The sequence below is a fragment of the Telopea speciosissima genome, chromosome 11, assembly GCF_018873765.1.
Source record: "Telopea speciosissima isolate NSW1024214 ecotype Mountain lineage chromosome 11, Tspe_v1, whole genome shotgun sequence".
NCBI classification, from domain to species: Eukaryota; Viridiplantae; Streptophyta; class Magnoliopsida; order Proteales; family Proteaceae; genus Telopea; species Telopea speciosissima.
This window is the reverse complement of record NC_057926.1, coordinates 52,636,441-52,652,490: the sequence shown is the minus strand read 5'-3', so window position 1 is coordinate 52,652,490 and position 16,050 is coordinate 52,636,441. Positions and strand designations below refer to the sequence as shown.

The following is a 16,050-nucleotide window of genomic DNA, read 5'->3' as shown; positions in this document are numbered from 1 at the left end:
CCAGAGAATACCAGGAAGAATAGGTACCTATCCGGAGAAGAATGTACAGGAAATGAAGAGGAAAGAGAAGAAAGGGGTAATTTAGGAAGTGAAAAAATATGGTACAAAATTGGGGATGTAAAAGTAACTTTCCCATACGTCCAATAGATTTATGGTAAAGGCTGAGCATGTTAGTGATATACTGTATGCTAGCATCCTATGTGTCTATCTCTCTCTTCCCTCCTTTGAAGGGTAAGCGAGTCATTTCACAAGAGGGAAAAGAGAGGTACACACATAGGGTGCTAGCATACCATATACCGCTAGCATACCTATCCCTCTCCAATAATTTATATACCCAATCTATCTTATCGTATTCCATACAACCGTAATTTTGTTCACATACCATTTACATTGGCCATATGTACTTGAAATAAATCATCAAAACTGCGGTTTGAAACCTAACCGATGGTCAACAAGTGATAGCGTACGAGATTTCAATACACACTGCTTGTATGTACATCATTCTCCCTGTTATTATTCTCTCTTTTGTAACAAACTTGTTGTGTGAAGAACATCCACATACCATTGGAGATTATAAAGATTGTAGACTAAAAATGCACTCACAAATATTCATAGGTTCAATACCCCCAAACTATTTATAATCAAGAAGATGACTACATTGAATTCTAAAATGAAGAAAACAAAATCAGAGAAGTTGTTTATCCATGTATGTATCATACCTTGGGGATAGGGCAGGCCTCAACATAACGGTAAGGTTGCTCCATTGAGACCTGGTGGTCGCAGAAACAACCTCTCTGCAAAAAGGGGGTAAGGCTGTGTACATATCTGCCCCTCCTTAGACCTGCAGTGGCGGGAGCCCCTTTTTGTATCATGCTTGGGGAGGGGTGAGGGGAGCTAATGAAATGCAAGCCCAAGTCTAAGATCTTTATTCATGTGGGCTTTTATAATAAAAGAATAATAGCACAATAACTGATTAGTGTACATAGTGGTATGTGGCAATGTGTATGTGTAAAACCAAAGGCATTTGAAAGAATGACCATCCGCATCCATTCTCTTCATTTCCATGCCACACTGTCAATTTCATCCCTAGCTTTCTTGTAAAGCTCAAGCTTCTTAGCTAAACCATCCCTCTTCTCCATGAGTCCTGGATCCTCATCTAACATCGCCCCTAGCTGCTGCTTCTGTATAGAAAACCAATTTAAATGACTACTTCAATACCTTTTTAACAATAAGATCACTAAAGGTTTATTTTACATTTTGTGTCTGAAGTCAGTTTAATTTCTTTTCCTTTGCATATACAACTGGAAACATTTGGATAAAACCTTGGTGAGACATGTTTTAGATTGCAGAAATCAATTAGAAAAATTAATGACATTTGCTTTAACTTGTAAGTGAAAAACAAAAGGTGAGAGATCTCCATAACTTGCTATCTTCCTTTGCTGACCAAAATCCTACTATACTTCCTTTTCTTATGGCCAGAAACACCAGTTAGGTCGCCTAGTCTATCTGGCAGGGACCATTTCTCCAGTTTTGGGGCTTACTACTTGGGTGAACCATAAAAGTATTTGGACCTTTGGCACTGGTGGATTTAAAAAGATGAGCATTAGTGAAATGATGTCAATTAGTATTTTGGGACAAACTTCACATTTCTCCTTATTTTCTCTAAACAAGAAGATTTTCTTCCAAAAGGCTTCCTTGAACATTCAAACATGCATCGACAACTTTTTACACCCTTTCTCTTCCCAGATATAACGATGATAGCGTCAGATAGAACCCCACCCATCAGACTAGATTAGTAGCCTTGTCTAAACCTTGCAAGGCCACACTACCTGAACTAGGAATCTTAAAAGGAATCTATGTACTAAAGTAGAAACTGCAATATTAAAATGGTAGACACTTTACCTCTTTTTTTCCAAGTAGAGCATAAAAACGATTGAGCAGGTTGCGTTTTGCTTCTCGAACTTGACAATAAACGACAGCCTTGGGGATGGAATTTTTTAATGTATCACAGATCATGCCCACATAAGCTGAGACATTTGACCCTGCAAACAATCCATGGACTTATATGTCAGTAGTTAGAACATAGAACATGCACAAACTCCACAAAACACCATTTCTTTGAGGTGTGAATCCATAAATCCATGTAAGAGAAAGCAAAATAAAGAGCAAACACCACACCAATCCTTCGGAAATGGTTCTCCGAATATCGGTCCGTATTGGAATTGGAGGCTGTGGGATTCGAGCTCTTCTCTGGCTCCGTGGGGAGCTTCCGGAAGAATTCCACGGTCAGATAACTAGATTCCATGTCCACCAGTCGTAGAACTGTTTTCCTGCTATCATCACGGAATCTTTCCAATGCTTCTCCTGCTGCTGCAGCTATGTCAGCTTGTAGTGATGGGAACCGCTTCAACTCCTGTAAAATGCCATAAAATAACAATCTGGAAGAAAAGACCACTCATAGCAATATACTCAAAGGAAGCAAAGGCACTTACACTCAGAATTAGACTGCTCCACTTATGTCATATAGATTTGTGCTGTTGGTTTAGATACCTAATCTCATGAAGATAGTATTTGTATGTGTATCAAATTTTATGCAGAAACCATTTATGTCGCAGTGAACAACTAGGCATCCACATTGGAAGCTTCAGAAAAGTAAGAAGGAAACAAAAATAGATTTTTTTCCTTCTTTTTCACATTCTTAATTTATATTTATTTGCAAAAAAGAAGGCTCATTTAATAAGGTCATCGGTTCTTGAGATTTTATCTTCTAATAATAGTTAAGCAGGTTGGTTAGTGGGCTAATACATGTTTTATTTTATTATTTTGTGGTATCGACAATCGTAGATAGTTCAAACCTAACAAGCTGGCATCATGAAAGAAGTTACATAGAGTGACAATTTAAAAGACCATAAAATCATCTAGAATTATTTGAAGCATCAAATATCTTTTTTTATTAATTGAAAGAGGAAGACTTATTCTTAGAATTTACACGACATTTTCTTACAATTACATGAGGTCAATGTTTCTTGAAAAGACTTCTATTTAATTTGGATCCATTCTGTTTATACTATTCCTACTGATGAGTCATCATGGTTGAGATAATTGTCTTGATCTTTTCAATGTTTTCTTGGCCACTACCTTTTAAATTTGGATCCATGCTGCTTATACTTACTACTGAGGAGGCATCATGGTTGAGATAATTGTCTTGAACTTTTCAAAGTTTTCAGGACTCAGCTAAATGTACCATACAAGCGATTCAGCCATTTGGGTAAGCTTACTATACGAATGATTCAGCGATTCATGCTTTTAATGCCAATGACTCCAGTTGATAGAAAAAAATCGGCAGTACATTTGAAATGAAGCATTAAGTTATATGGTAACAAAGAAAGGACAGTTCTTTTTTGCTAGTTTATCAAGCTTAAAATCAGAGGGTGGGCCTTGGTGAAACGGTAAGGTTGCTCCATTGTGACCAAGTGGTCACAGGTTCGAGTCTGGAAACAGCCTCTCTGCAAAAGCAGGGGTAAGGCTGCGTACATTATGACCCTCCCCAGACCCCACAGTGGCAGGAGCCTCGTGCACTGGGTACGCCCTTTATCAAGCTTAAAATCACAATTATTCTCAAAACTTTGTATAGAGCTTTCTCAAGATTAGAAACGATGCACAAAATTATGTAAAACAAGCATCATATTCACAAAATTCACTCCTGCAAACAGTTTTCTCCAACCACAGATTACTCACCTCTGTCTCACCTATAGACTTTCGAACAAGATCTTTCAAAACCATGTGCACCTGAAAAAAGATAAGCCTAATCAATGAGGATATATAGAAAAATTCATGTTTAGTAGAACTTCAGTTGAGCTTATAATGTCAAAAGAGCATTTTGAGATCACTTAGTGCAAAAATAAAATAACGAACTTTACCCACTTGGAGTCTTTGGAATATGCACCACAGGAGCAAACAAATAGAATACCAGGGTTTTGGAAAGTTTCTACTCAATACATAAACTATTTGTCATGTACTTTGGGCTATTTAGAAATTTTAAATATCTTTTCTTAATCAAAACATGATATTATGAAAGATAATGATTTTATTAATTTCAAATATATATATATATATATATCATGACTGAACAAAATATTACAAAAAACCATCCACAAGGCTGTGGGGCAATGACGAATAAGAATAATCAAACCAATAAAAGAATATTATCAACTGAGATTTTAACAGGAACCTATTTACAAACAAAGTTGTACATTAAATTTAAAATAAGAAATGCTAAGCTGGAAAAAGGACTATATGATGCTTGCCCTAAGTTGAGGTTAAATGGTGAACCAGCTGGGATACACCGTGGTCCTAAGACCAGCTTAGCATTGCAAAGCCACAATATCATATGAAGAAACTAAAACCAGAGTATTACAGCATCAACTGAGGCTTCAGCTGGGCCTTTAAAATATCCAAGAGAACTATCAATAAGCCTTCTGTATGCCTGTTCTGGAGCAATCAAATGGGGCTGATAACCATCTGCTTCTGAAACAACTTTTCGAACATTTTGTGTAGCAAGATGTCGATCAAAAGGAAGCTTCTTCAGAGCTGCTGGTAATTGATTATCAAAAACCCCATATATCCGATCTCCACCAGGTCTCCTGAAAGAAGCGAAGTATTCATTAACTATGCATGCTTTGATGGAGAAAAGCAAACGCTGCCTTGAGAGCAGTAGAAAAGATGTAATTCAAGACTTGATTTCTAGACACTGTTTTAAGTCAACGCTGTCACAGATGTACCAACTACCAACGTATTGGATGCAATGAGCTAACATGATGTGCTTAAAAAAGTCCCTGAAACATTATACGAGCTGCAATATTTGATTTAGAATCAAAATGGTGTTCAATAAAAATAAAAAGAGTTTTGAGTCGAGAAACAGTAAAAATCTATAGAATAACTTAATAGTTTATCATTTTAGTTTGCTTATAATAGACATGGGAAACTTGGAAGAGATGAGAGATACAAATAAATATTTACCCACATTAAACAATAAATTATTGTGTCCTGAGAATCCTTTCAGTAACTGGAGTGATTTCAGGTAATATTTCTGTGAAGTTAAAGCAGCGGTTTACACTGGAAAGAAACTGAGAACTTGAATTGTTTATTCTAGAGAGGGAACAAATTTGAGTATTCAGTTACAAAAAAATGGCAAGCAGTTTAAAGGGGCAACCTCCCCCCCCCTTTCATTTGGAGAATAATATTTTTTCTTAAAGGGTGGGAAAGGTTTCCCCCCCCCCCCCCCCAAGGGGGTGGAGATAAAGGCAGCACTTGATCTCTGGCCTAAAGTCCGATGAGCCACAGGCTATATAAGTGCACAAAGGAAAAGCAGCAGAATGACATATACAAGACAAGATAGGTATAAAAGCGGAACAAGAAAAATAAATGCCATCACACAAATTGAGTATACTTAAAATCACTTGGTATATACAGAAACTTAAATCTTTGAGTTTAAGAATTCAGCCAATGTGTGTAAATAAAACTTCCAGCTACATCCTAATATGTTATCCATCATTAGTGAGATGAGGAATTACAAGAACCATTGAACTGAAATGATAAGACAGGTGACTTGGACCCAGCAAGCCAAATCAGGACCACTCCAGCAGGCCAACTGGATCAAACTATTGAACTGAAATTATGAATGCATCCCTTGCATCAATAGTGTAAAAGCCTTGTAGACATTTCGACAAAATATTTCGGTTTCTACTTTCTACACTTACCGAAACGAAATGGCATGCGATTTTGGGGGGGGGGGGGTCAATGTTTCTGTTTTTTTCACTGTAATGGACCATATTTCGGTGCCATTTCAGCCATTTTTGTGGTATATTTTGGTTTTGACTAGGATCGAAATCCCAGACGAAACCAAAATCCTAAACCTTGTACACTCACTGAGTACAAGATAGTACCATGCACACACTTGGATAATGTCTAGGGAAAATGATCTGCATGTTTTGCAAAAATTCAATTGTAATGTTGCGTCATCTGATGAATATATTCTGGTAGGGGTGCAGGGTGCACCTTAGACCCAGATTTCCCACCAAATAAAACAGTGGACAAGTCTTTCCATTTGATAATAGGAGATATACTTTTGCAGCCATTTATTATCTCCTCATAAGGGAAAACAACATAATGTAACATAATGCTCATAAAATTAGTACACCCTTGCCCTCAACCATAGTTTTATATATCCTTTCTTAACGAATTACCATCAAATCCACAAAACAAAATATTTCTAACATTGCAGAATAAAAAACGACTCTTAACATTAAATAATTAATAGTACAAAAGTCTTAGTATTATTTAAGCAATGAATGCCGAGAAACCTGGAATTGATAGAGAAGTGGGTTACTTTCCCTCTTCAAAATATTATTAATTAAACTATAGTATTTTATTAACACCATGTCATTTGCTTAAAAACAATCAAACCAATTAAACATTCAAGTTTGGGACCAATCCAGATCTTTTGCAGCTTGCAGATTATTAATAAATGCAAAAAAGTTCTTTTTCATTTACCCTCCATCCAGGTGCTCCCTGAATACACGATCAAATGCACGACACATGTCAAGAATAGTGTACAGCTGGGCCTGTAACAGGTAGAATGTGTGAGTAATAAAATCAAGCTAGAAAGTAATTACATATTTTGGGACAATTGATTCCAAATAGTTTCTCAATTGTTACCCCTCCATCTGATCCAATAGGCCTGCCAAGACGGTCTAACTCTGCATTAAGCTCATCAATTGTCTTATTTATTAAGGCTATAATACTTGGTATACGCTGCCTGATTACCATCTCCAAATGCTGATGAAAAAAGTTATTCAAGGTTAGTGACAACTTTAAGTCAGTCGCCAATAAAAATGGAAAGAAATCAATAAATATCCAGAAAACAATTGGTATCTACCTGAGATAGAAGTTTTGCAAGATATTCTGATCCCATTTTATGTGCCAAGTGGCTATAATCACTGCTACTTTCGAAATATTCGACCTCCTTTCTACGGGCAGCAATCATATCCACATTCTTATTAATATCAGCTTGTGAACGGTTGACAATTCCAACCCAGGGATGCTGCAGTCTGTAGGATCTTCCTTCGAGAACCTTCCATGTTCACAAACAACAAGAAATTATATTTCAAATAGTTTAGTTCTCCAGAATTAGGGAAAACATTTATGATGAGAATATCAAGAACGTCAAGCATCCTTAGAATAATGCAAAGATTATTAAAAAAAAAAAAAATACAAAGCCAAGTTAAGTCCATTTAAAAAACATGTATAGCCCACATAATTTTATATACACATCCACAATAAGATCCGTACATCCAGAGCATTGGTACCCTTGTCCATCAGATCAAGCTTTGTCAACACTCCAAATGTTCTGTCACCTAAAAAAAGTACAAAATACAATAGTAAAAAAAGTGCCATAATTGAATAAAACTTTGAATCAAATACGTCCATTTTGAACATATAGCATGTAGACAAAGAAATACAACCTTACTATATAATAAGAAACAAACAAAATTTAGCTTCAATATACCTGAAGGATCAACTTCTCTTGCAAGCTTTATGGCATCCGAAGTGGCAATATCTTGATTTGCAGGAGAAATGGCCAATATGATGCAATTAGGCTACAAAACCAGATCAATGAATCATATGAGTTGATTAAGAATATAAAGAGATTGATAATGCATCTTTGAAATAGTTGCATGAATAATAATCTGGGCCTTGAAAGAACCATGGATAGTTGCAGGGTAACAAATAAAGAAGCCTGCAAAGGAAGCCTTGCTATCATGTTACTGAAAACATAAGGTATATGCAGGGGTAGGCAGGAGTGAACCTTTCATCAACAAATCCGAGATAAACAACTAAAAATCAGAAAGCACATACAAGATACATGGTCTATTGCATTCTTAATGGTCAGTTAAAGAAACACAATAAGCAGTTCTAGAAAAAGAAGAATCTGCAGTTATCTAACAGACTTTGTTACAACCATGTAATGTAGATTCTAACAACCTAAAGAGAGGGACTAGAATACCATGGATTTTTTTTTTTTCAGAATTGCAGTGACAGGTTTAAAAACCAGAATACCATATCTATGGAAAACTCAATAGCACAAAATTAAAGCTCATATGTGATTGAAATTTTGGTCAAATATAGTTCTGATATAGGAGAATAACATAAGAAAATCTCAGAATGATCAGAAGGTCTGATTCTGAACTCTAATAGAATCCTACTCAGTCAAGGAAAATGATAACAAAATTAGAGAACCAGAATAAGAGAATATTGAAAACTCAACAACCAAAGGTCAGATCTAAACCTAAAACTGGTCAAAGGTTTAGAATATTTAGTGGAATATTATATCAGAATATCAAGCCCATCCAATGGTTGGATCATCAATAAATGAAGAATCCTAGTAGAGAAAGGATACTTCCATAACTGATAATTGACAGCAGAAACAGAAACTTCAAAACAACAACCAATTAATACTCAGGTTAGAGAATGAACAGCAGTAGGAACTGTATTTCAGCAACTTGTAAGATAAAGAAGATGGAAAGGAAAGAAGATATGAACTGGGAATCACCACCCAAGGCCTAGGCTGGGATCACCATAACAGGATTCTGATCACCACAGAATTTGAGGAAGCAAAGCTTTCTTTCGTTGATAAAACTGCATGGGGATCTATGGCTTTACAACCTTTGAATAGAAATTAAAAGTGTGCTTGCAATAGGAAAGGAAAGTATAGTTGAAATAAGAAATACTCTATCTAACTAGATAAGATAAGTGTCCCACATGATTAGAACTCTATCCAATGTAAGAATAGGAGTTCTATTCATGCAAGACTCTATCCAATCCTTAACTAACAATGAAATAAAATACTTGACTAAACTAAGAAAGTAAATCCCATATTCCTACCAACTACCCATATTTTAGGCCCCTTAAAGTGGTTCATTACAATGAAAACCCATTGGAGCAAAGGCCCAACATGTATAGAACCCAACCCAAGGCTTATTTCCACTAAAAATAAGCCACTTTTGCTGATTTATCTGCATCACCATGTCATCAAATTCTTGTTTGGGAATTCACAACCATGAAAGATGGACTCCTAAGAGTGTCTGGATATGGACATGAATCCTAGAAGTAGATATAACCCCCAATTTTTTGCCATTGGGATTCCACTAATGAAGATATGCAAAATATACATAAAAATAATACACAATGTCCAAGTAATCAAGCTAACCATATTTATTAATCTCATCCGCGTTGGGACTTGGGAGTATGTCCAATTAATTGATACATATTGAATGCATGTGAGCCAGAATAAAAGGATAGGCATTCAAACCATGTCATTTACATCTAACTCAGATAAATTGGTTAGATGAAGGGTCTAGGTATCTAAACACTTCCCCACAACTCTTTCACACATGTGTGCCATGAAAGCAGAATATATCTTCGACACTAATAAAAGGGATTCTGAACATTTGAAAATGGACTAAGCTCAGACAACAAATGCGAAACATAAGGAAGAGTTGACAAGAAAAAAAATTAAAGGCAATTTCAATATTTAGATATGTTATTTACCTTATCAACATAAGAGCGAACCATGTTTTCAATGTCTTCAACAATGCTGTCTGGTTGTCCCTCTGCAAAGGCAAGAATTACCATTAATACATCATGAATCATAATAGATAATAGTATACTGCCCATTTAAAATAACAAGGGAATAATAAGATCCAGAAACTTACCTACTGCGACCTTTGTCAACCCAGGTAGATCAATAAGTGTAAGATTCACCACTGCCACATGAAACAATATAGTTATAACCAAAAATACTCAAAGAGGGTCCAAAAAGGAATATAAAAGACAAAATTCACAAGCAGAAAAGAGTTTCTTTTCTTTTTTCAAATCCAGAAACAGAATAAACTACAATTATTGAAGCAAAATAACCAACTCAACAATGAATTTTATGACTCATGTTTCTATAGGTTTTATGTTGATCACCAACGTAACAAGTGGTTGGCAACTTGGCATAACTGCAAGAGTCCAACTTGCACACCATCTTGTGTTTTCTCTCTCCAGAGTAAGGTTGATCAAACATTGCATCCGTACAATTCCATCATACATACTCAACTCAACTCAGCATTATCCCAACAACAAATTCATCATACATCATGAAATTTTATTGACAGAAAAATTAAGTAACAAATGTCTACACAATAAAAAGGAGTAGTATCTAAGATGTCATCATGAAAATTTTAACCACTTTAGATTGCACTTGTACCTAAAGTGAAAACAAATTTAGCAAATATTTCTATCCAATTTAATATATACACACACAGAGACAGGGGAGTTGGGGGAGGGGAGGATATTGAATCATAATATAAGATGTGAGATAATAAGATGACAATCAGCATTTCACCACAAAATATTTTAAAAGAAGGATAGTTCTTCAAATTTATAGATGGATGCTTAATGAGGCAATCCAAATACAACAAATAGTCCGAGAGGTAGGGATATGTATATACCAACCATTTGGAGAGTAGATGCTTAGGTGAATCGGAATGTTGGAGATATGCTTTGTTTTCCCAGTTATTCGGTCAGTTTCATCCTGAATCTCCTTACGCACGGAAGCTACAAAAGAAAAATTAGTACACATTACTCAATACAAACTTTATTCTATCATCAATCTTTGGCATGAATCTATAGTAAGGCATTTATAGTTATAGGTACCTAAAACTAATAGCAGCAAACTTCCCATGAATTAAAGCATATTAGATTAATAAAGCTGAAGGGGGGGGGGGGGGGAGGTGTGGAGCGTAAAAGCCCACCCTACTAGGAGGTCTTGGGTTCAAGCCTCCTGTATCTTATCTTCCCTCCCTCCACCACAGAATAGGTACCTATCATAAAAAAAATAAAAAAAAGCTGAAGGGGAAAGGGAATATAGAATTACTTTGAGAATATATTTTTAGTTATTAATTCTCTTTCAATTGCTGATATTCTACAGGGTACAAAACTGTGTTTTTCCAAGGAAACCACTATCCTTGACAATCTTATGATGTGCCAGAAATTTGATGAACTTACTGCATTTACTAGATGTAAACAAGTTCAGGTGTCGATAACTTTCTGGAAAATTCTGGAAATTAAGTTTATCACTATTCCAAACCTCCACAATTTCTTACTCGGTGGACTGTCTGTTCCAGTAACACTCAAAAATTTCAATGACTATAAACGGTGACCAAGGACAAGGGATTACCTTCTATATGCCAATGAAGCTCACGGTTCCATGATTTATTTCAAATTGATGGCATAAATATATAGGTCCATGGAATGATTTCCACTCTTATATTTAGTTTCAGAGCAGAGTCATAATTCTTTAAGCTAATCTACGACATTGGAGTAAAGTCAGCATTTATCTAGGGTTGCAGATGGGTAGGGTACGGTCGGGTATTGGCCTTACCCATACCCTCCTAGGCGTAAGTAACTCCTTTACCCTTACTCTACAGAGTAAAGGTAAGAAATGCCATTGCCTGGCAGGTAAACAGGTAAAGCAGGTAAAGAAATTGGGTGATCTGGACAATCAAATCATTCCCTTGTTTTGCTTGATGTATGAGTTGACTATGAGCCTCAGGCCTTTGCCCTTGGATAGTTGGCTTGGGTAAGTTTGAGGAATGGTTATTGGCCTGGGTGGGTAGGGGTTGACCTAATACGTAATGGTAAGGCGGGTGAACCCTTACCTTTACCCTAAACGTCTAGCCAAAAAAAAGGGTGCTCCCGCCACTGCGGGGTCTAGGGAGGGTCATAATGTTTGCAGCCTTAACCCTGCTACACTTCTAGCCAAATGGTATAAAATTCTTACCCTCATCCTACCTGCCTATGCTACACGATATAAAATCTCTACCCTTACTCTCCAAATGAGAGGCGGGTAAGGCAGGTAAACAGGTTTCACTTAAGTCTACATTTAACACCTCACTGACCACATCAGCTTCCGTACTTTACATATATTTAACCTTAAAAGAGACAATTTGTGAATGTGAAACCACATGTCCTTGTACCTCTCCAAAGCATAAGGGTCGAAGCCGACGATATACACTTGACTTTGTAAAAGTGCTCCACAAATTGCAAACAGGATAATCCTCATGATATCCTAAAGCTTTCCTAGTTCTAGGATAAGGACATAAATCCCATATCTAACCTATGAAAATGCTAAGAGTTTGTACCAAAAGAAGGGGGGGGAGGGAAGGCAGCTTTTAGAAGCTCAGTGAAATGCAATTCAATCCTGAAATGTTTCTGATGGTATGGATCTCAAATGTGTTGCATTCATATTGAAAACAGCAGTCTTGAAAATATCCTTGGCTAGAAAGGCAAAGAGACAAATGGCTATATGGGCTGGTGTCTCCTCCTTGGTTCCATTTTCTGTTGCGACATGTCAGTACAGTTTCTATGTGAGAAGATTGGGGAGGGGAGGGAAGCAGATGTCCTCAATTCACATAAATGTCAGTGGAACTACAAGCAAGAAGCATGAAGCTTATAGAAGTTCTCAACAAACTAGAATGATCTACAAGTGTTTCTTATACTTAAATAATAAGCCTTTACAGCCATTGGAATCATCACATCGCACAGTTGACAGTTGCATTCTCTAATCCAAAGTTAAAGTGGACTAGTGGAGTATGCTTCAAAAGATTCATAGCCAACACGTTCCAGAAATTCTTTCCTTGTAATAGTTTGTCAAAACAGATATTACCAATCACAGGGCATAGGAAGGTCTCCAATACCAGGCTCTTTGCTCTTAGAGGTACCACTAAGTTTTTTATCCCCAACCTTAAGTTTCTACATATAAGCACTGTACATGAACTTCCCACCTCACAAACTGAATGCAAATTTACAAGGAAGGACATTAATATTAAAAGATAAACAAGGTGAAAATGTTTGAACCTTTGATATACTATTAGAAATCAATTATGAAGGGATATATATTTCATTTTTTTTTTCTTTTTAATAAGCTCCCTCATCATACAGAGAATTCTCCAATACGAAACAACAATGTTATATAAAAAACAGATGCGAAGTTAGAAAGCAAAATATTTCCTTCCAATTTCTACATACCGAAGTCCGAAAATTTCTTCCTTGGAGCATGAAGAAACTCAGCATACTCTGCTTGCCCATCGTTCGTCTTGTGAAGTTGCAGCACTAAAGGCCTCCTCGTCACAATACCTTAACAATTAACCGGAAAAGGAAAAATAAGAAAAAAACAGGAGAGATGAAAGATAGAAATGCAGAATTAGAAGCTCCAGATTACCCAATAAAAATTGAAGTTTAAATTTTCCGGACAAAAAATAATCCACATTTACCAGATCCTCGAGGCAGGAAATCTCTCCCCACAACGCTTTCCAAGACGGACGATTTACCGGAACTCTTAATTTCCATCCAAAAAAAAATCAATTCAAAAGAAAAACCAAAAATGAAATCCAAAAAAGATGGAAGATAGAATATAAAGATATTTGAACCTGGCCTCCAACGACAGCCACGGAAGGAAGCGCTTCCCAGAGCGATCCCTCTCCTCCATGATCACCTAAAACGGTACAAGCTCTCTGGATTCTGTTAACCAATCCAATCAAGCTCTCCATGGTCGCCATTTCGGATCGGAACTCCTCCAAGACCTCTCAAGTCTCCGCAACTGCCACAAAAGAAAGAAAAATGAAATCTGAGATTAGATCCAATCATGGTTAAGAAGCTATAAATGAGAAATGAGTTCTGATCGAAGAGCAGCATTGCATTGTAATCAGAAGAATCTTACGAGATGAAGCGCTTCCGACTGCTAGAGATTCAGATCTTCAAGGAGAGAGAGAGAGAGAGACTGTGTCGTCTACAGGGAAAGAAAGGAACGAAGAAAAAATAAACAAATAACGGTTGAAGACGTGATGGGTCATGGACTCATGGTTGCTCACTTCGCAATTTTTTAAACTAGAATGGCATCTCATATTGAGCCTGGATCCTCTCCACGTCGGATCCTCTCTGTTGTACACGTGTCCTCTATGTAACTAAGTGCTGATCCCAATCTAATGGATCGAAATGCACGATTAGAAACAGAACAGCATTGAAGGGAATTGACTTAATTGAATATTGTAGTCACTCTTTATCCAAATCAATGAATTCATTGATCCGATTCCCAATTTTTAAAACTGGAGTAGAATCGGCAAGAATCGTCTAGACAGATTCATTGATCTGATTCCCAATTTTTAAAACCGGAGCAGAATTGCCTGGATCCAATTTTTATCCAAAATTAACCGATTCACTGATATGATTCTTGATTTTTAAAATCGGAGCGTAATCAACGAGAATCGTTTGAATCCAATTCTTATCCAAATCGATCGATTCACTGATTTGACTCATGATTTTTAAAGCAAGAGCAAAATCAGTGGGAATCGTCTTAATCGATTGTTGCCAATTTTTATCTGAATCGATCGAATCACTGCTCTGATTCCCAATTTTTAAAACCGTACATTTTTCCTAGGGATGTAAATGGATCGAATTCGATCGGATAGTGGCATTATCATATTCGTATCCGATTATATTTGGACGGATTCGGATAATATCCTATTGATTTTCGGACGGATTTGGATAGTTTTCGGATATTGATTTTTTCAATATAGGTTCTCCTAAATGGATATGAATACGAATTGAATACGATTTTTCGACTATCCGTAGACATATTTATCATTTTTATGATGAGGGTTTGGGTTAACTTCGGAGTTCAATAATTACCCTTTCTTCTACTCTTCTTAATCTTTTATTCTCTTACGTTTTTTACGTTTAATTTTTTAATAGATATGTAATTTCATGTATCACATTGCATAAAACAATATATATAAACCAATAGCAAATCTAGAAAAATAATCACATTATCTTAACTTATAAATTTATAAAAATTAGATAACAAAATCCAATGAGGTAACTTAAAAGGATAGACAAACACAGAGTTATATTTCAGATATTTTATTACCGTCGGACTGCTAAACGAATCGGATAATAATTGGTCGGATAGAGAGATTATCATATTCGTATCCGATTAATTTCGGACGGATTCGAATTCTCCTAAACGAATACGAACGCGAATCAAATACGGATTTACGAATATCCATTTACATCCCTGATTTTTCCCCCTATTGCGCATATAAAAATTTCCAATTCTATCGATTTTAGAGAATCTCTCACACTACATCCATTGGAGTGTAGAAATTGATTCTGTTAATACAGACCCACATGATAAAAGAGAAGAGAACGTTAGAAAAGTGAGAGAGGATCCGAAAACATCCTCACACTAACGGCATGAGGATCTTTCTCCCCCATAAGTTTCCATCTTTATGCTAATGAGTTCATCTCCATTTTTGTAAAAACAGGTCATTCTAATCTGTAGCAATGATTTCATCCTCTTCTTCCATTCCATGTTTGCATCTATTCCTGCAAGACACATGACAAATCTGTTTTATACATCATTATTTCAATAATTAAAAAAAAAAAAAAGAAAAGGGAAAGAGTTTTTTATTTGGGAGCATGGTCCCGTGCCAGTGCGAGAGCTAATGAGAGTGCATATGAAAGCATCAATAGGGATGCGATTTTCGTCTTTAATAGGGAAGGGCGGTCATTTAGACGCAAGCGCCACACTCCTGAACATGGGTTTTTTTGTTTCAAAAGAAAAAGTTCTTAAAACTAACAACTTGCAAAGTCCCCCTCTTATTATTTTTCAGAGAGAGGGTTCTCTAACATGATTTGAGGCATCGAGGCCATATCCAGATTGATATCGGATCTGATCCGGTTGGGATTTGTATCGAATTGATCATTTAAGATGGTTTTGCCCCCAAAGATATCAATTTTTGAGTTTATTTTGACAAGTATAACCTTGGTTCGTACCATACACCAATATGGGATTACTCAGGTTTCGAGATCAATCGGTACTGATACTATTTTGGATTGGCTGATACAATCGATCCAAGACCAATACCTAAGAGAGTGCAACAGTGAGGT

At 36.4% G+C, this 16,050-nt stretch overlaps 1 protein-coding gene across 1 annotated transcript; it reads right to left on the bottom strand.

Moving 5' to 3' along the window:
- Positions 1 to 903: 903 nt before the first annotated feature.
- LOC122646627 (phragmoplastin DRP1C) lies at positions 904 to 13,967 on the bottom strand. The gene is made up of 17 exons (XM_043840213.1): positions 13,823 to 13,967; positions 13,533 to 13,702; positions 13,377 to 13,440; positions 13,132 to 13,239; positions 10,558 to 10,659; positions 9,774 to 9,824; positions 9,610 to 9,671; positions 7,568 to 7,658; positions 7,351 to 7,415; positions 6,938 to 7,132; positions 6,718 to 6,837; positions 6,553 to 6,623; positions 4,418 to 4,643; positions 3,739 to 3,789; positions 2,179 to 2,413; positions 1,903 to 2,042; positions 904 to 1,181 (listed from the first exon to the last, which is right to left on the bottom strand). The coding sequence occupies exons 2-17, from the start codon at positions 13,659 to 13,661 to the stop codon at positions 1,056 to 1,058; spliced, it is 1,836 nt and encodes a 611-aa protein (XP_043696148.1). The 5' UTR covers positions 13,662 to 13,702; positions 13,823 to 13,967; the 3' UTR covers positions 904 to 1,055.
- Positions 13,968 to 16,050: the final 2,083 nt, after the last annotated feature.